The 24426-nt window shown below is 38.2% G+C and overlaps 1 protein-coding gene and 1 long non-coding RNA gene across 16 annotated transcripts in view; one reads left to right on the top strand and one right to left on the bottom strand.

The window, feature by feature from the left end:
* The window catches only part of LOC126513434 (uncharacterized), a 153544-nt gene that overhangs the window by 104232 nt on the left and 24886 nt on the right, over positions 1 to 24426 (bottom strand). The gene's annotated exons all lie outside the window — the stretch shown is intronic.
* The window catches only part of LOC126513430 (probable ATP-dependent RNA helicase DDX60), a 479040-nt gene that overhangs the window by 100450 nt on the left and 354164 nt on the right, over positions 1 to 24426 (top strand). For 2 of the 15 annotated variants that reach the window (XR_007595335.1, XM_050161797.1), the window contains exons 31-33: positions 1013 to 1117; positions 3133 to 3274; positions 8793 to 8914. The exons of 7 other annotated variants lie outside the window; for them this stretch is intronic. Coding sequence is in view for 5 of the 8 variants with exons in the window: in XM_050161797.1 (XP_050017754.1) it covers positions 1013 to 1117; positions 3133 to 3274; positions 8793 to 8914 (369 nt within the window). In the remaining 3 variants the exon portion in view is untranslated. 6 more of the 15 variants (XM_050161801.1, XM_050161802.1, XM_050161792.1 and 3 more) reach the window with 5 other exon arrangements.

A 24426-nucleotide genomic window follows, 5' to 3' on the forward strand; every position in this document is an offset into this window, starting at 1 on the left:
ATTTTTAAAAAACAGCATACATTTTTCTTGCATTCTGTAAATTCTCCAACCTAAGGGTAGACAGGTTGACATTTGAGTGGTGCTAAGAAAGGGTGCTTTTATTGTGAGTTCATAGATATTTTAGACTAAAGTTGAATACTATACATACAAGAGTGTTTGTTTGAAACTGGGGATGAATGAACATTTTCACTCCTTTGGCTTCAGCCAAATTCCTTCTAATAATTTTGCAGTAATGGCATAAATAACCCCCTTCTCAAATAACTCATATGTTGCATGCTCTGAAGCTTATAATGTCTTTTCTGTTCAGACTGTTTGGAGACAATTTTTTTTTTCTGGTTTGGTTTTCTGTGTTTATCTTATTCACTTTTCTGCTAATGTGATAAGACCATGCTCAAGAGAACTTATAGGGTCTGCAGAAGACTTTTGAGTCCATGACCATCATGGCAGAAGCAGGGCAGCAGGAGGGGAGACAGGACACTGGAGTAGTGGATGAGGCTTCCCAGCTTGAGACAGTACCACAATGTAGGGACAGAGAGCTAACTGGAAATGGCATGGGTCTTTGAAGCCCCAAAGCCTACACTTGGTAATTCTTCTCAAACTGTTCTGCAAAGCAGAGAATAAGCATCCAAACACATAATCCTATGAGGCCATTTTCATTAAATCTGCTACAGTGCTCTTTAGTGTGCTAAAGGACATACATGCTATGTTAGGTGATGTGCTATATGATGAAGGAAATTGTGTTGTATTAAATATAATTGAAGTTTGTATATTATTGTTGTCTTTTGTAGTACTTTTTATATCTTATACAGTGGGTGACCAAGAGCACCAAAAGGAACACTTTTAAGGGTACCCCTTTTGCATGTGTGCTGTAGTCACATGAGACAGCCTTTGGAAAAGAATAAAGTAGTAAAGGGGAGGAGCCCACAATGATTCACTTTGCTATAGGGGTATAGATCTTGTAATCCACATTATTTCACTTAATGTTACTAAAACAAAATGCTTTTCTATGCAGGCACTGTCAGTGCTGAGGCACTCGTTGTTATCCTTCAAACGTCCCCAAGTCGAAGACATGTTAAAGCTTTACTTCTTATATTCTTTGCAGTTCCTGGTGAAAGAGGTAGGAACCAGTCTCCCCCCCCCCATCTCTTTCTCTCTCTCTCCTCTTCCTGTAATATATTTCCTACTACATAGATAGAATTTTTTAAGTAGCAGATTTGATTTTTTAATTTTTTAAAAAATATTTATTTTTTGTTTTTCGAAACAGGGTTTCTCTGTGGTTTTGGAGCCTGTCCTGGAACTAGCTCTTGTAGACCAGGCCGGTCTCGAACTCACAGAGATCCACCTGCCTCTGCCTCCCAAGTGCTGGGATTAAAGGCGTGCACCACCACCGCCCGGCCTATTATTCATTTTTTTAAAAAGAAAATAAACTATCTTTTTCCATTTCACATATCAGTCCCAATTCCCACTCCTTCCCCTCCTCCCATTCCCTCCACCCTCCACCCAACTCCAGCCCCCATCCACTCCTCAGGGAGTATAAGACACACTGCTTGGGAAAGGTTCAAGGCACTCCCTACTATATATCTGCTGAGTGAGGTATCCATCCAGAGGGTTACTAAAAAACCAGTAAAAGCAGTAGGTAAAAATCCTGGTGCCACTGCTAGTGGCCCCACAGTCTTCCCCAGTCCTACAACTGTTACCCATATTCCGAGGGACTAGTTTGGTCTTATGCAAGTTCCTTCCCTGTCCAGCTGGAGTTGATGAGCCCCTATTATCTCAGGTAAACTGTTTCAGTGGGGGAACCCATCACGGTCTTGACCTCTTTGTATTCTCCTCCTCCTACTCTTCAACTGGACTTTGGGATCTCAGCCCAGTGCTCCCCTGCAGGTCTCTGCCTCTGTTTCCACCAGTTTCTGCTAACATTTAAGATAGTCATCAATCTGACTACAGAGCAAGGTCAGTTTGGGTACCCTCTCCTCTATTGCTTAGGGTCTTAGCTGGGGTCAGCCTTGTAGATTCCTGGAAATTTCTTTAGTGTCAGGTTTCTTCTTTGCCTCTAATGACTCCCTCAATCAAAATCTCTCTTTTTTTTTGTTCTCATTTTTGTTCTGACTCCATCTCTACTATAATGTTCCCTCAAGTTTTCCTCCCCTTGTCTTCCCCTTCTGCTCTCCCTTCTCCCCTGATTCCTGATCCCGATTTTGTCAGGCGATCTTGTCTATTTCCTCTTGCCAGGTGAATTTATATATGTTTTCATTGGGGTTCACCTTGTTATAATAGTTTCTCTATGTTCATGGACTACATGGTTTTTATGCTTTGCTTTACAGCTAGTATACACTTATGAGTGAGTAAATATGTTCATCTTTCTGGGATTGGATTACCTCACTCAGGATGTTTTATTTTTTTTAATCTAGTTCCATCTATTTGCATGTAAATTTCAAGATGACTTTTTTTTTTTTTTTTACCGTTGAGTAGTACTCCATTGTGTATATAAATGTACATTTTCTTTATCCATTCATCAGTTGAGGGGCATCTGGGTTGTTTCCAGGTTCTGGCTATTACAAATAATGCTGTGATGAACACAGTTGAACAAATGTCCTCGTAGTATGAGCATCCTTTGGGCATATGCTCAAGAGTGCTATTGCTGAGTTCTGAGGTAGGTTGATTCCCAGTTTTCTAAGAAACTTCCATACTGATTTCCAGAATGGTAGCACAACTTCGCAGAACATTATATCTATCTTTGTGTGTATGTGTGTGTAGATGTCACATGTGTGCAGGTGACCATAGAGACAAGAAGAAGGCATGAGGGTACCTGAAATTAGAGTTATAGCACTCTATAACTCTGAGTTGAGGCACTTAGTGTGGATTCAGGAAAACTGACTTCAGGTTGTCTGCTGACTGCTGAGCCATCTCTCCAGCCCTAGATTTTTGTTTTTAACTAGCCTGCATTATAGTAAACATTAGAAGACAAAACCCAATGAGTACTGCTACTTGTAATTCATGTAATTATTAAAGTTGAGCTCGTTAGTAGTTACAGTCTGATTCACATGTACTATTTTAAACTGATAATGAATAATCTGCTTGTTACTAATTTCTTGAGTTGAGCCAAACTAACAAATTATTTCTGTTCTCTAGGGACTTGTAGATCAAGAAGGTAACCCTACAGGGTTTGCTGGCCTTGTATCACATTTACATTACCATGAACCGTCTAATCTTGTTTTTGTCAGTTTTCTTGTAAGAGGTCTTTTCCATAATCTTTGTCAGCCAATTCATGCAGGTAAGTTTGAGGGTTATGTTGTCCCTGTGTATGTGTGTTGAACATCAAAATGATATTATCAAATCACAGAATACAAATAATATATCATTATTAGTATATAGTTATATATCAAATAATATTTGATATATGTCATATATGTAAAATTATATATATGTGTGTGTAAATTCATCCTATGGTGGGAAAAAAATCTGATAGATTTGTAGAAAACTAGAACTTCAGAACTATATTTATTCAATTATTACTTGAGAAAGTATCAGTTAAGTGTAACAATGTATATATATAAATTTTATTGTTTTTATTTTAAATAAAAATAAAAAAAGAATGATAATTATATATGCAAATTATAGGTTTGCAAATAAGATAAATTAAAATCAGTACTAATAGATGTCCTATTTTGAGACAATATTTTTAAAATATTTACTATTGCAAGTTTTGAGTTGGAAAGTGTGTTGCCACCAGGAATCTGAGTATACTATGTAATATACAATATTTATCAAACATTTTCTTGTAATTAAATTATATGATCAATTTTAAGAACAGCTTAGAAAAACATTGTTGAAATATGAAACTCAAAATTCCACCCTCAGATAATAACTAATATTATCTATGAATATTATGTACAACACTATTTTTTTAATATAATTGTACAGCATACATCAATAAGTGGTATTTTATGGATTATGTGTCTGAGGTCAATTGTATATATAAATTTTGCCCATATTGGGCAAAATTGTTATAATAAATCCCATAGAGCTTTTATGGAAAAACTTTGGGCTCAACTTTCAAAATAAATTCTTCCTACAGTGTCTCTGAAATAAATATTGCCCTCTCATAATATTTGTGCATAATGTTGTGATATTTCCTGTTGCATGATGTCTTCAATACCTCCTGCTTTCTCTTCTGTCACTAGCTGATGGAAATATTTTGCTTTGTGCAGCCCTGTAGTTTTATCCTCTAAGAAATGTATCATTTGTGACTCCTCTGAAAGTTTTGTAAAATATGAAATCATTTCAGGGAAGGTAGGGTTTTGTTTATTGTTGCTGACAGAGGTAGCCAAAATTCATAACTTTATAAAGGATGCACCCAGAAGTTAAATAAATGGACAAGTTTCTAACCATCTAAGAAGTCAGAGACAATACTCAAATGTAACTAGCCTGATGCTAGATCCCAAGTTACTATCACATTTTAGACATTCCTATTATTTTCATGCTCTTGGAATGCAGTGACTCAAATGGACTGTGGCTGCAACTGAGTTGAGGAAGGTTATCTGTGGGTTTAGTTTTGGATACTTTAGCATTGAGAAATCATATGATATTATTGAGTAGGTGAGAGAGGCTATCATGGTTAGCGTAAGAATGGCCCTCATAGGCTCAATACATGGTCACCAGGGAATAGTGTAATTTTTTTTTGTTTAAGGAAATGTGTAAATTTCTTTGCTGCTGGCAGTGCCAAACAATGACATGGAGACATTATTAATTTTTTTTCACTTTGCTTAATGCAACTGTCTATAAATATTTTTAGATTTTTTAATTTATTTTAAGCCAATCTTTTCTTATTTTACATGCATATCCCAGTTCCCATTCCCCCAAACTTCCTACCACCCCCCATTTCTTCCTCAGAGAGGGTAAGTCTTTCCATGGGGAGTCAACAAAGTCTGACACATCACTTTTAAGCAGGACCAAGGCCCTTCCCCCTATGACTAGGCTGAGCAAGGTATCTCTCCAAAAAGAATGGGCTCCAAAAAGGCTGTTCAATCAATAGAGAGAAATCCTGGTCCCACTCCCAAATTGCCAAAGTCATACAATTGTCACCCATATTCTGCCTACATAGGACCAAACTAGGCCCTCTTAAGGTGGGGGGACTTATTAGTTAATATCTTGGCCTTACCTTAGGTTTGTTCCATTAGCTCTTACAACCTAAATTAACCCATTCTGTCATGTGGTGTTACCTTTCTTCCATCTTATACCTCCTATTTCTTCTCCATGTATGGCTGGTGACTTTACCTTTCTCCCTATCAGAGACCCCTTTGTCCCCAGAAATCTCACATTCTGCCTAGCTAATTGCTGTTCAGCTTTTTATTACACCAAATATAGCAAATATATCTTTACAAATATCTCACAACAGAAATGTGTCATTTGGGGTGAGTTTTGAGGTTTCAGAAGCATAGCAAGTACAGAGTCACCCCCACCACCACTACCACTTCACCGCCTGTGGGTTCAGATGTAGAACTCTTAGCTACTTCTCCAGAACCATGTCTCTTTGTGTGCCTTTCACAATGATAATGTGCTAAACCTCTGAAACTGTAAGCAAGCTCCAAATAAATGCTTTTTAAACAGAAGTTATCATGATCATAATGTCTTGTCGCAACAATAGAACACTAACCAAGACAGAATTTGGTACCAGAAGCTTGGTATTGCTGTGACAGGCCTGCCAAACTGCTTGTGGACAGAAGATAGACTTTGGATTAGGAAAACAGATAAAGGTTTTACTTAAGGCCTGATGGGTCATACTAGTAGGAACACAGAAGATACTAGCACTGAGAGTGATGGAGATTGCAGAGGAGAAAAATATTAGTATGTGGCCTGGAGACTTGGGTGATGTTTTGTGAATTTTCTGCTCTTGTCCAAAAATATGCCAGATGCTAAATTGAAGAGTTCTGTTGCATTATGAGTGGCAGGGCTGCGTCCCCAGCACCCAGCCGCCCACATGGCTAGCTTATGCCCAGAAATAATTACACGGAAACTGTATCTTTTTAAAACACTGCCTTGCCCGGCTAGGTCCAGCTTCTTATTGGCTAGCTCCTACATATTGTTCTAACCCATTTCTAATATTCTATGTAGCCCACGAGCTGGCTTACCAGGGAGGATCTTAACCTGCATCTGTCTGGAGCGGGAGAATCATGGCAACTCCTCACTCAGCTTTTTTTCCCAGCATCCTGTTCTGTTTTCTCTGCCTACCTAAGGGTTGGCCTATCAAATGGGCCTTGGCAGTTTCTTTATTAATAAGAAATCACTCCCACATCAGAGTTCTGGATTAATGACCCTTGCAGAGATTTCTAGGCAGCCTAGTATTGACTGTGTCCTGTGATTGTTAGTAATCATTCTTACTCAGATCAGTAAAAAAAGGAGTAAGCTGGACAAAGAGAAGTTCAAAATGTACACAGTTTCAGGAGAAAAGGAACACGAGGGAGACTAATGGAGCTAAATCCTGCACTCAAGAAATTAAAAGTTTAAGTAAAAGCCTGATATTAAATGGGATAAAGGAAGTGGTGATCTTAGAACAACACTCCACCCGTCTAAGCTTCCAACTTGCAAAAAGGAGTAAAGAAAACCTTAAGCAGTGAAAGAAATCATGAACAGCAGAAAGCTGACGCAGATGTAATTAAAAGACAAGACCAAGTTCTAGCCCCAGCAAGCAGTTGAACTTGACAAATTTAGCCACGTAGTTCTGGGTTTAGAGTCAAGAATACAAGAAAAGTGTTATGAAATCTCACTCTGTGACTAAGGGAAGCTACTGAGGCCAGGCATTGTTATTGGCATCCCTGCATGGAGACTCAGAGAGACCATTGCACAGATCTGTGAAAGTGAAGCCCAGATTGTGTTACAGACTTTGATATATTGGGAATGCCAGAGCTGTGGGATGCCTGTCAAGGAGAGCTGCAGACCAGGTATGGAACTAGACCAAGAGAGAAAAGTGTGTTACAGTGGCAAAAGCTGAGTTGGAGATCTGAAGAGTGTCTTGACATCAGACATAGAGATGCAGAATGTTGAGTTTGCCCAACTGGTTTTCAGTCTTGCTTTGATCCAGCAGTCTCTCAATATGCTCACATTCCTCCCTCCTGGAATGATAGTGTTTATCCTGTGCTTTTGTATTGTAATTTAAAGCAGGTAACAAAAAAGGAGCAAGCCGTTGGAAGCATGTGACCTGCTTTTATAGTTTGATTTTATAGGTAGTTACAGTAAAGAGATTGCTTTGAGTTTCATAAAGGACATTGAACTTTGGAATTTTAAATAGTGTTGAGACTGTGATCAAGTATGGGGACTTTTGAACTTAGATAAAATGCATCTTGCGTTATAATATGACTAAAGACCTGGGGGGGGGGGAGTGGACTGTGGTGGTTTGAGTGGACATAGTCTGCATAGACTCATAGATTTGCATACTTGGTCAGCCGGAAGTGGCACTGTCTGAAAGCATTAGGAAATGTGGTCATTTACAGGAAGTGAGTTACTATGGAGTGGGCATTGAGGTTTCAAAAGCCCGTGCAAAGTCCAGAAAATCACTAGTAAATTGAATCATAAGGAATATATTGGCACAGGGAATAAGAAAGAAGAAAGGAGAATGTTCCAAATGGAGGCGAGAAGAATTATGGTTCTTTTTCCATTTCCATATTACCAACTCAGCTTCTTCTGATTATCAAGGAAGGACTTTTAAATGACAAGAGATTGTTGAGCCCATGATAGAGATACTATCATTTTGATCTATTGATCTTTTCATCTTTTTTTTTAGCTTAATGCTTGATTTAAATCCAGTAGGAAATCAGGCATATTTATATAGTAAAATAAATGAAAAAAATAAGTGATCAAAAAAGAAAGGTTCAAAAACATTCATATCAGAGAATGTATTTAAAATTCATTTCCTGCTTTGAAAATTATTTGAAACATTGCATAATTTGATTAAATTTTGAATAAATTTAGAAGTCAATGTGAAGTTCTCTTTACTATAACAGTGGTAAGGCTTTTAAATTATTACTGAGGAACTATTGGAATTTCACTCACCTGTAACCATAAGTGTATGGGGAAAGACATTCCAGTGATGAGCAGGTGGTGATGCTGCAGATGGATCTGTTGCAGCTCCTCATTAACTTGGCAGCTGGCAGTTACAATAGCAAAATCTCTGTGGTGGTTTGAATAGGAATATTCCCCCACAGGCTCATATGTTTGAATGCGTGGCCATTTGGAAATGGCACTACTTGAGGGCAGATATGGCCTTCTTAGTGGAGATGTGGCCCAATTGGATGAACTGGGGGTTTATTGGGGGTGGACTTTGGGGTTTTGAAAGCTCAAACGAGCCCAATGGCTCTCACTTTCTTCTTGCTGCCTCTTGATGAAGATGTAGAACTCTCAGCTGCTTCTCTAGAACCATGTCTGCCTGTGTGCCAGCAAGCTCCCTGCCGTGATGATAATGCACAAAACACCTGAAATTGTAAACAAGCCCCAATTACATGCTTTCTTTGTAAGAGTTGCCACGGTCATTGTGTCTCCTTACAGCCATAGAACATTGACAAAGACAGATATTATCATAAATTAGGTCAAAGTAAGCAAGCTCTAGCAGTAGGAAAGATAAAGATAAAGATGATAATGAAGGTAAACACAGAAACAAAAAAGCTCAAGTGAGAAGCATCCGCAGCTGAAGTTATTCTAAAGTTGTTATGAAATAAACATAGCATTTATTTTACAAATGAAAAATTTGATGTAACCATTTTTCAAATATATGAAATGGAATTTTTGTTTTTTCACAGGCTCTAAACGTTTTTCTGAAGATGTGATGGAAAAGCTGGTCTTAATATTGGCAAATCTTTTTGGAAGAAGATATATTCCAGCCAAGTTCCAAGATGCTAATATCAAGTTTTATCAATCAAAGGTAAAATCTTCTGATAAAATAAATTAATAATACTATATAAATTTTGCCATAAATGATTCAGCAGCAATAGGTTTGTTATAAAGATGGGGTAGTTAATGTGTTTTATATACTAATTTGTTCCTTTTGGAAATAGTGTGATTTTTTTCAATAACTCAAAGTCTCTCTATGAATGTGTTCAAATGCTACATACCATGTGGATAAATAGGAAGGAGGTACATTCATGATTTTAATTGATTCCATTCAAATGCAGTATTAATGAAAGGGTGTACAGGGGTTGGGAAGATGACTTGATACAGTGCTTGCCATGCACTCATGAGGATCTGAGTGTGCATTCCCAGCACCCACATGAAGAGATGGACATTGTGACATGCCTTGTCATTCCAGAACTGAAAAGTCAGAGAAATGTGGGACCCTGGAGCTGCCTGGGGCAGGCTAGCTTAATTGGAGAGCTCTAGGTATGGTGAGAGACCTTGCTTCAAAAAATAAAGTGGAGAGCACCCACACACATATTCATGTTCACACGCACATGAAATGCAGATAATTATACATTTAAGCCCCCAAGCCACCCTCAATGTTGAATTGTGTCTGGAGATGTGACTGTATGTCACAGTGTCATCTTTGAAAAAGCATTACAAAGTTGTCTTGGAAACTGTCCCTTGACTTCTGGAGTCTAAATCTTAGAACAGCTTTCCAATTTTAATATTTTCATCTTGCTTGGCCATTTTTGAAAATGGGCATTTGTCTATTTAATTAAAACAGTTGCATTTATTTCCATGAGATCATTCATAGCACTCTTTCTGCTTTTCTTGGTGCTTTGCATTGATTTTCTTAGCAATATCCATGTAACTTCCTGATACAGCAGTGATGGCATGGATGACAAACGTGCAGTTCTTTTCTTCACAGTTCTTCAGGTCTAGTCTAGAAGTCTTAAATGAAGATGATTTGTGGGGGCATATTTTATATGTTGTAGTTTACAAACAGAAACCTAGAAAAGAATTAGAGATACAAAGATTTCATGTGTACAGGTTGAAAAACTGATCAACAGTGTAAGCCCAATGAAGACAGTGAGAGTTTCAAAACCTCTCAACCAGGTTCAGTTGATTCTGAGCTTGAAAATATGCTCTATCTTCTTTGTTCTACAAATGTGTCCCCAGATCCTTTGAAATTATTCATGAGTCCAGGGGGAGTGGAGGACTTGCTTCTGCTCTTACAAGAGCTGTTTTGATTAGGGAGCTTCAGAGCAAGTGTTATGAGTAGAGCATTTGCTCTTTCAAGTGCAAATAAGAACAAAAAAAATATTTAACCTCATTTCAATCAGGAAAAAAAGAAAAAGTGGGTTTATTGAAAACAGTAAAGTTATACTGTGTGGTCTTTTACCTTCAATGCTTCAAGTTTTCAGTTTTTAAGGAAGGTATTCTCTGCTCTCTGAAAAACCTTTGGCATTTAGGTGTTCCTTGATGACCTCCCTGAGGACTTCAGTGAGGCCCTGCTTGAATACAACACACAAGTGACAGAGGACTTTGCTGCTTTTCTGCTAATTGTGTCCCGATTGGCTGATATGAAACTGGAATATCAACTCCCCTTGTCAAAAATTGGTAAGTGTATTTCAGTTCCCTGTGGAGCAATTTAGTAATAATCTTGCCCAAGGACATGCAATATGGATGTTAGGGATGCAGGTCATTGGCAGTGCTCCAACTCTGTCATTTTTATCTCAGAAGGCTGGCACTTCAGAAAAGTCAGCTTGCCTTGGAATAATTGGGTTATTTCTGCTAAGAAAAAAATGCTAAACAAAAGAAATTTGTGGAGGTTGTGACTGACAGTTAAAAGGGTAGTGGAAATGAAACTAAAACCAATTTGAATCATTTTTAAACGGTTTTGATTTTTAAACTGACTTTGGGTCAGTCCTAGAAAATGGAGCAAGGATCTATTGGGAGCTCACCAAGGCCAGCTGGACTGGGACAGAAAAAGCAAGGGATAAAACCGGACTCTCTGAACATGGCAGACAATGAAAGCTGATGAGAAGCCAAGGACAATGGCACTGGGTTTTGATTGTACTGCATGTAATGGCTTTGTGGGAGCCTAGACTTTTTGGATGCTCACCTTCCTAGACCTGGATGGAGGAGGGAGGACCATGCACTTCCCACAGGGCAGGGAACCCTGACAGCTCTTTGGTCTGGAGAGGGAGGGGAAGAGGAGGAGGGAGGAGGTGGAAATTTTTAATAAAAATAATAACTTGTCAGTTAAAAAAATAAAATAAATTTAAAAAGAAAAAAAACAAGAAAATGGAGCAAGGATGTCTCTGAGACAAGAGAAACCAGAGGACTTCTTTCTTTTATTATTTTTATTTTAAAACAATCTTATTTTACATACTACTCCTAGTTCCCTCTCCCTCTCCTGCTCCTCCTACCTTCTCCCTCCCCCATCCACTCCTCAGAGAGGGTGAGGCCTCTCATGGGGAGTCAACAAAGTCTGTCACATCACTTGAGGCAGGACCAAGGCCCTCCACCCTGTATCTAGGCTGATCAAGGTGTCCCACCATAGGGAATGGGCTCCAAAGAGCCAGTTTATGCAGTAGGAATTAAGCACTGGTCCCACTGTCCCCCACAAACTGTCCAAACCACAGCTGTCACCTGCTTCAGAGGGTCTAGTTCAGTCTTGTGCAGGTTCCACAGCTGTCAGTCCAGACTCAGTGAGCTCCCACTTGCTCAGGTCTGCTGTTTCTGTGGGTCTCCCCATCATGGTCTAAAAACAAAAACTAAAGGAAGAACAAAAGGGATCTATCTCAGGCCTGTTCTGGTCAGAATTCACAGGTAAGGACCGTGAAGACTCTCCACTTGCGTCTCACCTGATGAGCTGCAGGGAAGGAAGGACGGCAGTTTCACCATTTGTCTGTCTGTCTGGAAACTTTGATGTGGATTTGCTTCATCCAGGAGTTTCAGATAACGTAAGTAAAGAGTGATATTCATTAATCAGTCTCTCGGGACGTTTGCTCCAGTCTGAGTGGTGTACTGCAGCAGACTGCTATTGAGGCTGTGGAATGTTCGCATACAAATGATAAAACATTGTACTTTCCATTGTAAGAAAAATATTTTTATTTATTAATTTTCTGAGCCTAATCACAGATAACAGTTTTCTCTCCCTCCCTCCTCTCCTCCTAGTTGTTCCCCCAACTGTCCCTCTTAACCTGCTAGTCATATACTCTTTCTTTTCAGAAAATTGTGGGCCTCCCATATATACCAGTTAGTCAGGCATATCAAGAAAAAAATAATTTTACAAAAAATAATTTTTAGGAGTTTTGATTTCTTTATTTTGCTTGGATGATTGCAAAAACTGGTTGAATATGTAAGAGATTGGTAGTTACATATGTTGAATAAATACTTTATTTTTAAGCATTATAGTTTCCTTTCCCAAGATGGATGTGATGGCTCACACCTATCACATAACTGGGGATGCTCAGCGAGACAGGAGGACTGCTCCATTTTGGAATATTACATAATGAGTTTCAGGCAAGGCTATAGTGCCTTCCTGTTTCAAGATGAGAAGGGAATGGAGGAAGAAGAGGAGGAGGGAGAAGATAATAGCAAAATAATTTTTATTTTCCATTTATCATGCAATTAACTCAATTTATGAAATATAACAATCACCTTTATTTCCTTTTTACATGTAAGAGTTCCATGAAAATTCAGATGTGTGTTTATACAATAAGAATTAGCTAGAAAAATATGAGTCTTGTTGCTGCAATATCAGCATCTATTAGAAGGTGCATGCATGAACTCATTCCCACACACCTGCATCAGCATCAATTAGAAGAGACATCAGTGCATGTATGAGCTCATTCTTACTCATCTTCACTGCCCATGGAGTTGTAGAAAGCAGTTTTGCTTCAGTTTCCTTCATTTTGGAACATCTGGCATAGGGATTTATACTTATTTACTTGACAATAGCCTTCCTTTTTCTTGACCCCATCCACTTTATATACATTGTTTTACTAGAATAAGTTGCCTTCTTTAGAAATTTCACTTACTTGTAGTATTTGCTAGTTTAGTGCTACATTCTGGTGTCTCTGGGTGGCTTAGGAAGAGAGGAATACACATAGTAGAAACCCATGAACTGAGGACACATGCCTCTCCTTTATTTCATTTCCTCGTGCTCCACTAAAGTTACCCAAATTTCCAAATTCTTCTGAAAATAATTTATTTTCCAAATGACTATTTTCATGCTTGTGTTTTATCATATAAAAGAGAGGGAATGGTTAATTGTGCTCTCCTAAAAGTATCTTTCCCTATGTTTAGTTTAATATCTGTAAGATTCATCTATGTTTTTATAGTTATTACTAACTCTTACAACTTAAATTAATCCATAATTCTTAGATCTTAGTCATTTGGTTTGATTATTTTTCTCAGTGCAGCACTCTCATCTTGTTTCCCCTGCTTCTGGATAACAACTGCTCCTCTGCCATTTGTCTTTCCAGAATTCTTTTAGTCTGGCTGCCCCACCTATACTTCCTGCCTGGCTACTGGCCAATCATCATTTTATTAAACCAGTACTAGTGACAAATCTTTGTAGTGTACAGCCTTTCTTCCTTTTTCTTTTCAAAACAAGACCCAGAATCTCATCTCTTTTGTTTGTTTGTTTGTTTTTTCCTGAACTTTGCCCATGGCAACTCGTAACCACCACACTAAATAAAGACAAACATTCATTGTAACATGAGGGCCGGCTTGTTGAAGCTTTTGTTCTGCCCAGTACCCCACAGCCAGCAAGTCCCAAAGAAAATCACACAGAGGTCTCCATAAGTTATAAAACTGATTGGCCCATTAGCTCAGGCTTTTTACTAGCTCTTATAACTTATGTTAACCCATTATTCTTATCTATGTTTGCCACATGGATCAATATGTTTTTCAGCAAGGCAGGTAACATCCTGCTTCTTTGGTGGCATGGGCAAGAAGAGGAGGAATGGGCTTCCTCTTTCCCAGAATTCTCCTGTTCTCATTAACCACCTCTACTTCTGTCTTGTTGACCTGCATATACTTCCTGCCTAGCCAATTGGCATTTATTCAAAACATGATTGACAGAAAACAGACAATTCTCCCACACCAATTCATAATCCATTTTTTTTTGGGGGGGGAATGTGGGCATAGTTTTATAAGTTACTTCCTGCTAGTTATTTTACAGGGACCCAAAGACAATTTAGGATTTTCAAATTTTGGTGAAGTCTTGAGTGGAGTAGTCTGTGTGACTAACACATCTCAGCCAGCAGCCTTGAAGCTGTTCTGGATGCAGAACTCAGAAGAAACTGTAACAGAGGTTATCTAAAATGGTGGATCATTTATTTGTTCCTATTGGCAGTGTTTCAGGGGTTCCCTCAATCGAACCTTATTTTTCTTAATCAAAACTAAATCCACAACCTCTTGTTTCCTGTGATAACAAAAGAAAATTTCTTCTCCAAAGTAACATATCTTATGACTTGAATTTTGAAGTCAAGGCATTTTCACAGTATATAGGTTAGATTAATTCAGCAGCATTAATAAGCAAAGGTCTTTTAGCAGCTATTGCTCCATCCTCAGTAAACAATTCAATAACAACAATATGTTTTCTATCTTTCCATGACTTTTTTTTCTTGTCCTACTCCTTTAATTTTTAATTTTTAAGTGTTTTACTTTTTGAGACTGTTTCAGTGTGTGTGTTTGGCTGTCCTGGAACTCATTCCATAGACCAGGCTGGCCTCAAACTCACAGAAATCCTCCTGTCTCTGCGCCTCCTAAGTCCTGGGATTAAAGGCATGTGCCACCAAACCCAACTATCTATTTCTTTTTTAATGGACTTTCTTTATCCTTTTTTCTCTTCTCTTTCTTTTTTCTATGTTTATTTTTAAACACACTGTAAACCATTAGAGGTTTTTTGTTCTGTCTGAATCTTTTTCTTTCCACACAAGTCTTTAATCAGCTAAGAGGCAAGACTAGATTTAAAGCAGTGACTTTGGCAGGTGGATCTGCCCCACTCCTTGTCTTCCTGACTCTAGCTTCATGATGGAGGTACTTACTGGTACTTACTTTTTTTTTTGCCATACTCTGTGTAGTTCCTAAGTTTATGCCACCAGCAAGAAGCATGTTCATAAACACCATTTAAGTATTTGGTGGCAGGTCTCTTAAAAGAGCTGGAAGGTTTTTGCTGCTAACTCTGAGTCAGGAAGCCTTTTGTGAAAGGAGCCCAGTCTCTGCTTGCTGCCATTAAACAGAGCCTACAGGAGTAAAGATGGTTACCTTGAAACTACACTTGACTCTGTTCTTATCTGTCTAGAATCCTTTTTTTAAAAGCATTCTCAAGCTTTATGTGGACATTCTTTTTTTTGATATTTTATATTTTATTCATTTATTTCTTTTTATTGAAAAAAAATTTCCGCCTCCTCCCAGCCTCCCATTACCCTCCCCCTCCTCCTATTCCTCTCCTCCTTCTCCTAGTCCTCTCCCCCTCCCTCTCCAGTCCAAAGAGCAGTCATGGTTCCCTGCCCTGTGGAAAGTCCAAGGTCCTCCTCCTTCCATCTAGGTCTAGGAAGGTGAGTATCCAAACTGGCTAGGCTCCCACAAAGCCAGAACATGAAGTAGGACCAAAACCCAGTGCCATTGTCCTTGGCTTCTCAGCAGCCCTTATTGTCCGCCATGTTCAGAGAGTCCAGTTTTATCCCATGCATTTTCAGTCCCAGTCCAGCTGGCCTTGGTGAGCTCCAAATAGATCAGCCCCACCGTCTCAGTGGGTGGGTGCACCCCTCATGGTCCTGACTTCCTTGCTCATGTTCTATCTCCTTCTGCTCCTCATTTGGACCTTGGGAGCTCATTCTGGTGCTCCAATGTGGGTCTCTGTCTCTATCTCTATCCGTTGCCAGATGAAGGTTCTATTTTGATATGCAAGATATTTATCAGTAAGGATATAGGACCGGGTCATTTCAGGTTCCCTATCCTCAACTGCCCAAGGAACTAACCTCGCCCTGGGCACCTGGGAGCCCCTCTAGGTTCAAGTCTCTTGCCAACCCTAAGATGGCTCCCTTAATTAAGATATATGCTTCCCTGCTCCCATATCCATCCTTCCTTTATCCCAACCATCCCATTTCCCCAAGTTCCCCCCATCGTCCCCTTCTCACTTTTCTCTTCCCATCTCTCCTTTCCCCCATCCCACCCCACCCCCAACATCCCATTTTTTTTTTTTTTGGCCTGGCAATCTTGTCTACTTCCCATATCCAGGAAGATAACTCTATGTTTTTCTTTGGGTTCACCTTCTTATTTAGCTTCTTTAGGATCACAAATTATAGACTCAATGTCCTTTATTTATGGCTAGAAACCAATTATGAGTGAGTACATCCCATGTTTATCTTTTTGGAACTGGGTCACCTTACTCAGGATAGTGTTTTCTATTTCCATCCATTTGCATGCAAAATTCGAGAAGTCGTTTTTTTTTTTACCGCTGAGTAGTAATCTAATGTGTATATATTCCACACTTTCTTTATCCATTCTTCCATTGATGGGCATCCAGGTTGTTTCCAGGTTCTGGCTATTACAAATAATGCTGCTATGAACATAGTTGAACAAATGCTTTTGTAATATGATAGGGAATCTCTTGGGTATATTCCCAAGAGTGGTATTGCTGGGTCCTCAAGAAACTAGACTTTAAAATGCTAATTAACCCAACTAAAAAATGAGGCACTGAACTGAACAGAGATTTCTCAACAGAAGTTCAAATGGCCAAAATACACTTAAGGTAATGCTCATCCTCCTTAGCGATCAGGGAAATGTAAATCAAGACAACTTTGAGATATCATCTTACACCTGTCAGAATGGCTAAAATCAAAAACACCAATGATAGCCTTTGCTGGAGAGGTTGTGGAGGAAGGGGTACATACCCTCATCCATTCCTGGTGCGAATGCAAACTTGTCCAACCACTTTGGAAATCATTGTGGCAGTTTCTCAGGAAATTCGGGATCAACCTACCTCTGGACATTTTTATTAAACTTTTGGGTGCCATTTATAGACAGAAGTTTCTTCCCTGCCTGGTTCTACGGTAATCCAATCCCAAATAAACACATTTAGACATATATTAATTGTAAACTGTTCACCTAATTGTCTAGGTTTACTATTAACCAGCTCTTACATGTTAAATTAACCCATAATTTTTATCTAGTTTAGTCACATGGTTTGACATTGTTTTTTACAGCATTCTAATCTTGCCTCCTCTTCTTCTGGATAACAACTGTGTCTCTGACTTTCCTTTACCCAGAATTCTCTTAATCTGGTTGCCCCACCTATGCTTCCTGCATGGTTGCTGGCCATTCAGCATTTTAGTAAACCATTATGAGGAGACAAATTTTTACAGTAGACAAAAGCATTATCCCGCAACATGTTTTGACAGGAAGCTCTTATTTGTTTTCCACATACCATAATACTTCATAATATAAAGCTCTATATTTCTCTGCCTTTTGTCTGTATTTGGTCTGTTTTTAATTCTCTGTTGCTACAAACAGGTATTAATATCTGGTAATGTGTGCTACTTTCTCCTAGGTATAACTTTCTGGGTCATAAGGAAATAGAACTAATGAAATGTTCATGTCTACTACCCATGACTCCCAAACCCTCTCTAGTGTTGTAGAATATTAGTTAACGATGTGTTGTAGTTCTTTATGCTGTACAACATTTGGTTCCTAATGGAAAGATGGGTTGCATTCTTTTGTGTTGCATTTGTTTAACTCTGTGAAGCTGTTACTTTGCCTGTCTATAACACGGAATGAACTAATATGGAGCTGAACAGCAAATAATGCAGGAAATGGATAGGCGGGGCTTCCAGGCAGAGAGAGAATAAATAGGGCAAGAAATCTGGGAGGAGAGATCAGGGAGCAGGGAAAGGAGTAGGATAAGGAGCAGGACTTCAGGGCCCAGCCACCCAGATACACAGCAAGCCATGGAATAAGAAATGAAGAAAGGTATACAGAAATAGAGAAAGGTAAAAATCCAGAGGCAAAAGATAGATGGGGTAATATAAGTTAAGAAAAGCTGCTAAAAATAAGTGAAGCTAAGGCTAGACATTCAAAAGTAAGAATAAGTCTTGGCGTGATTTATTTGGGAGCTGGGTTGCAGGCCCGAAAAGACCAAAGAGTTAAGAGTAAACAAAACAAACAATTATACTGTAGAATGTAGTTGGGTCTGTTTACAGTGTCACTGGCCCTATATCAGAACTCCTGTTGGTCACATGAGGCAGAGATTTTGCAAAACAAACAGAGGCAGAAAGCGACGTATTTGCTTTCTTCTATTTTATTGTTTTTGTTCTATCCACTCTCTACTTTTTCAAATTCTGAATGTTGATTCTGAAAATCATTATACTTGTTCAGTTTAATATTCTTTTGTGACTTGCAGGCCTCCTGCTCTGTGAAACCCTGTTTGCAAAGTTATTCTCTGAATTGTTAAAGAGACCTGAAAAGTTTCACTTATCTTTTCTTTCCTAGTCAGTGTTGCTCTATTCCAGCAAGGCTGGTGGACTTGCCATTGACATGCTCTGGGGACAATGCTCTTCACAGGTGGAGTTAATCCATGCCCTAGGATGCTCTGCCTCAGTGTGTGCAGAAGGCAGCTGCTCTTCTACCAGCAGAGCATTCTTGAAGAGCATTGAAGAAGATGAAATGACTGCAAGTTCTAAGTCAAAAGCATTCTCTCCTTGTGAATAACCATTCAAAAATTCTATTTTTAGGTCATTCTGCACACAATTGGTATCAATCACACTCAAGCCCCAGTGCTGTGGCCACACAGATTCGATAGTACAGGAAGAAAATTGCCACTTAATGCATATGCACTTGACTTCTATAAGCATGGATCCCTTGTGGGATTGGAACAGGACAATAGGTATGTTCTCTCCTGATAATTCCAAGAAATGGTTAATCCTGCCAAGTATGTTAGATTTTAACATCTCGATTGATGGCAAAAATGATGAAATACTATACTATTTTTATTTCTAGTTTGTCAGCAAAACGTTGGCATTTATACCAACTGACTTAACCTAAATATACACTTAAAATATATTTGAATATTCAAATATAATATATCTTTATATTACAGTTCTATGTAAGCATAATTTGGTATTTTAATGACAAGTAGCAATCTGGTATTGCTTAATGCCCGAGAGAATATAAAGTATCTCATTTTCAGATCTGGTTCTGAGACAGTTATTTTAGTTTGTTGTCGGAGAAGCCATTTCTATAAGTATAAGACCAAGTATTGTTTAGCTCACTCTACACACAATTTCTGTGTTGTGGCCACAAAACTTGGATAGTCAAGGAAGAAAACTGCTATGTAACACATATGCACTTGACTGCTATAAGCAAGGATCCCTTGTGAGGTTTGACCAGATAAATAGGTATCTTCTCTCTTGATAATTTCAAGAAATAATTAGTTAGGCTAAGTATATTAGATATTTATGTCTAGAGAAATATTGTCCCCAGTGCTAAACACAAACATCTATAGGCAAATACACTAAGGAATTAAATAAATATTAATGTATTATTATTATATAAAATATATAATAATTAAATATATGAATTAAATATATATAAATATATATGTGTGACATAAAAATTTGAGCAATACTTATTAAGATAAGATATAAAAAGTTCTGATAGTCCCCAGAAACCTAGAATACTCTTGTCTATTCAACCTGATTTATTATTGTCAAGAAAACATTTATTGCGTTAGCACATAATATTTTTTTAAACGTATTCATTGATAATCTCATAATTGTATATAAAACAATATAGCTATACTTTATTCACATCTTTTATCGCTTCCTAATTTTACCCCTTAAGCCCAGAAAATCATCCTCCCATTTTGAGTCTTGGAACTTTGTTTTCTTTCATTTGTGACCCATTGAGTTATATGAGGCTGCCTACATTAGTTTGGGGCACAGGGCCCACCAGACTACAATCCTCAAGAAAACGATTCTCCCTTCTTTACCTCACATGCCCTATGAGCCTACGTACTGCTCATCCATGCCTGATGTTAACGGTCCCTCCTTCATCCATGCCTGCATGTTAGTGGTCCCTGTCTTGCACAGACCCTGTGCAGGTGACCTCAGCTGCTGGGAGTCATGAGTTATGCCATGGCCTGAAGTTGACATTTCACAGCACTCCCTTCACTTCCAGCTCTTGTTCTTCTTGTCTCCTCTTCTGTGAAGTCCTGCCTTGGTGAGATGACACAGATGTTCCAAACTGGTATAGTGCTCAGCAGTCATTTATCCGCAGCACACTGACCAATTGTGAGCCACCCATTTAAAAAACACAAAAACCAAGAAAAAAACAAACAAAATCCCAAACCCCAAGCAAAACAAGTTAACAAACATAGGAAACAGCTTGTGTTATCATAGCTAAGACAGCTATAGTTTTTAGGTGTAATCAATTATAGTAAATAATTTTGTGTCAATAATATCAGTCTTTCTGTTGTTTAGGATACATCAAGGGGAAGCTTACCATTTGTTGAAAGATTTTAACCTTACCATTAAATCTATAAGGTATGTTACATGTTTCCTATTTTTCAGAAATTTAATTGTAATTTTAAAATGTTGAGGTTTTTTTTTTCATGATCTAGGTATGGAAAAGCATCATGGAGCCTGTTACATACCATTCATTTCCACTTCCTAGATGGCTTATGAATCCCCATCTGTACAACCTCTTGTTTATGTTCTGTAATATAATTAATTACATAGTACTTTGGAGATTAAGGTCCATCCAGAGAGAGTCCCAGGCTCAGGCACTAACACTAACAGGAAACTAGTCCAGAGCATCACTGATACCACATCCTGATATTCCCAGTGGTCTCAATTGCAAAATCTTGTTAAACACAGAATGTTTCTGATGTAACATCAGGTCTCCAGGTTATATCATGTGCTTCCTCTTGAATATCTTGCTACAACCTATATTTTTTCTACGGGGTTTGTATGACTGTTAGTGCATAGTCACTTCCTGTTTTGATATGCAACAAAGCCCAATTAATCACAAGTAATATTAAACTTTATATGAGCACCCCATCCTTAGGCTCCATTGGCCATGTAATGTCACCTAGTTAAATGATCATCATCCCAGTCCCTCAGGACTAAGTGTTTTTCAACACTTTAACAGGGGTTCTTTATCTTGTCATGGGTATATTCAAAGTGATCATAAATATTATCATTATTACATCCTTAATAAACAGTTATTTGTTTTATTTCCTTGATCAGAGCTGAATTAGAGACATATACACACAGTGTGAAATTGAGGCATACAAGAGCAGAGGGAATAGCTTTGTTCATGTATAGCAATGGTTCTCAAACTTCCTAATGCTGTGGCCCTGTATAACAATTTCTCATGTTGTGGTGAACTCAACTACACAATTATGTCATTGCTACTTCATAAATGTAATTTTGCTACTATTATGAGACATAATGTAAATATTTAATATGTAGAATATCTGTTATATGTCCCCCAAGTTGAGATCACTAATATTTAGCATCTCTAGGTGAGGTGGAATGTAGTTATCCAAAGTATAATCTTAAGAGCAACTCAGTAGCCACCATAGATACTAGAGTTGAGTCCAAAGCTAGGCTGAAAAAGAAAAGAACATTATTCATTCATTCATCAAAACAATGTGGCTGCATCATTGGTCTGAGATACTTTTAAACATTTGAGGTACAGGGATTTTTAACTTCTGCTCTTATAGTCCTTGTATTAGCTACCTTTCTGTTGCTGTGAGAAGACACTGTGAACAAGGCAACTTATAGAAAGAAGAAAGACTTAGTTTAGTTTATGGTTCCTGAGAAATCTGAGTCTGTTTCAGGAAGATAATTCAGTGTTATATTTTAGAATTAGGTCTGCATATTTTGAGCATCATGGACACAGAGCAGTGAATGTGAGTGTGGCATTGATCTACAGTCTTTCTATGTGGTGGAGATGTGTCAGACTGTCTCAAAGTGTGCAACAGTGAGGGTGGTCAGAAATGAATGACGTCTGAACTAAGGAAACAGAAGTAATGATTCAGGATATTTACTCTACAAATACTTGTAACTATAACATTGATACTGAAGTTCATATAGTTGGTAAAGATGACCAAGGTTTAAATCGTTGTTAATGAATTTCTCCTTTTCTTTCTATCTGTCTGTCTTACACACACACACACACACACACGACATTGTGAAAGTGACATTTGTGGGGAAGTTAAAATATAGATTTTATATATTTTGGGTGTCAGAGAATATCATTCATGTGGATATCAGAAGACATCATCACAATGATTAGTCAGTAACTGAGGAGAAGTAAATTAATGTCACAGATAGAGATTTTCAATTTGTTGATGAATAAAACCCAGGTGATGGAGGTGGGTCTTATATTTATCTGTTGCTTTCATTTATTAATTAATAAAGAAAACTGCTTGGCCCTGATAGGACAGAAAATTAGGTAGGCAGAGTAAACAGAACAGAATGCTGGGAGAAAGAAGCCGAGTCAGGCAGTCACCATGATTCTCCCACTCCAGACAGACACAGGTTAAGATCTTTCCTGGTAAGCCAGCTCGTGGTGCTACAGAAAATATTATAAATGGGTTAGATCAATATGTAAGAGCTAGCCAATAAGAGGTTAAAACTAATGGGCCAAGCAGTGTTTAAAAGAATACAGTTTCTGTGTAATTATTTCAAGTAAAGCTAATCTTGCAGGCGGCCAGGTGCCAGGAACGTAGCCCACCTCTCCCATTACAACACCAGGGAGATGTATCTCTAGTAGGGGCAAAATATTAAACAATGAAAGGCAAATAAGATGGGCTTGATTTCAGCCAAGGTTACTCTCTATGAACTGTTCAGTTCTCTGTTTCTTCTTCCTTTCTTCACGCCTTTGTACCAGTTTGTTAATGCTGATGTAGCAAGTTGTCACTTAATGATATAAATCTATTTAAATAGTATCATTCTGGAGGTCAAAATTCAAATTGTGTTCCACTGGATAAAACTGGGTTTTTAAACACTCTGGTGAAAAACCTTGTCTCTTTCCCAATTTTTACGACTTGTCGGCCTCATTTTAGGGGTTCCCTGCTTACTATTTCCTTATGGCTTTGAGGTCAGGGATGTTCAGTGGAGAGAGCTGAGACTGTGGATCAAGTGTCCACATTCCACCCCTCTGACATCAGTTCTCACTTTCCTCACACTCATGAGCACTTTGGAGAAGTCCATTGGCTCCACCTAGAGGACCAGAATAACCCCCTGCATTCAAGATTAACTATTACCTGTGGCTTCATCTGTGATGGAAATTCCACATTGACATGGAGCCTAATGCAATTACAGGTTTCTGGGATTTAGGTGAGGACATCTGGTTTAGATGAGGACCATTATTCTACTGGCCACATCCCAATTTTATTTTTTTTCTCACGTACCTAGAAATAGAAATGAAACTTTTCTTCTCTATTGTGGATTACAATATTTTATGGACACAGTAAAAAAAAAATTAAAAACCTACCAGAAAACAACAAGAACAAAACCAAAAACTCCACAAAGAATGTCCATAAAATATACAGTAAAAAGAAAAGAAATTTTTGTTGTACTATTTAAGGGAGCAAGGATCCAAGGACATAGAATGTGGTAGCCTCTATATTATCCTTTGTAATAAAAACAGTACAGAACACCGTCTCTTATTTTCCTATTTCTTTTTTTGTTTTATATACATTAATTGGTTAATGAATTTGTTTTTTATCAGTATTCCTTGTAATTTGCTAATAATATTTCATCACTTTACAGTACAGCCTTTTTTTTATAATATGTATTATTCTATTTGCAGTGTCTCCTTACGTGAAATGTGTGAAAATGAAGAAGACAACGTTGTTTTAGCATTTGAACAATTGTCTAAGTCCTTTCATGAGAAGTTTAAAAAAGTGTGAAAAGAAAAACTATGTAAATCACCTAAAATATCACCATAGAAGCTTTCGAAGTTATATATTTTTTTTATTCTCATTGATAATCAAAAAATCATACACAATGAAATGAAATGAGCAAGAAACTTGCTGTGCTTGTCTCTGAGCATCCTTGGTTGTACCACTTGGTGTTTCTAAGTCTTGGTTTCTTTAAATAATTGACTAAAAATGCTTATGTCTCCAAATTATTAAGGATTGAATGAGAAAATGCAGGGTTTTGCATATATGATGTGGGAGTGATTTCTTATTAATAAAGAAACTGCCTCGGCCCTCATAGGACAGAAAATTAGGTAGGCGGAGTAGACAGAAGAGAATTCTGGGAAAAAGAAGCTGAGGGTGAGTCGCCATGATTCTCCCGCTCCAGACAGACGCAGGTTAAGATCCTCTCTGGTAAGCCAGCTTGTGGGCTACACAGAATATTAGAAATGGGTTAGAACAATATGTAAGAGCTAACCAATAAGAAACTGGACCTAGCCGGGCCAGGCAGTGTTTGAAAGCATACAGTTTCCGTGTAATTATTTCTGGGTATAAACTAGCCATGCGGGCGGCCGGGTGCCGGGGAC

This window comes from Alexandromys fortis, unplaced genomic scaffold (assembly GCF_014885135.2).
Source record: "Alexandromys fortis isolate MF-2015 unplaced genomic scaffold, M_Fortis_MF-2015_v1.1 scaffold_137, whole genome shotgun sequence".
Lineage (NCBI taxonomy): Eukaryota > Metazoa > Chordata > Mammalia > Rodentia > Cricetidae > Alexandromys > Alexandromys fortis.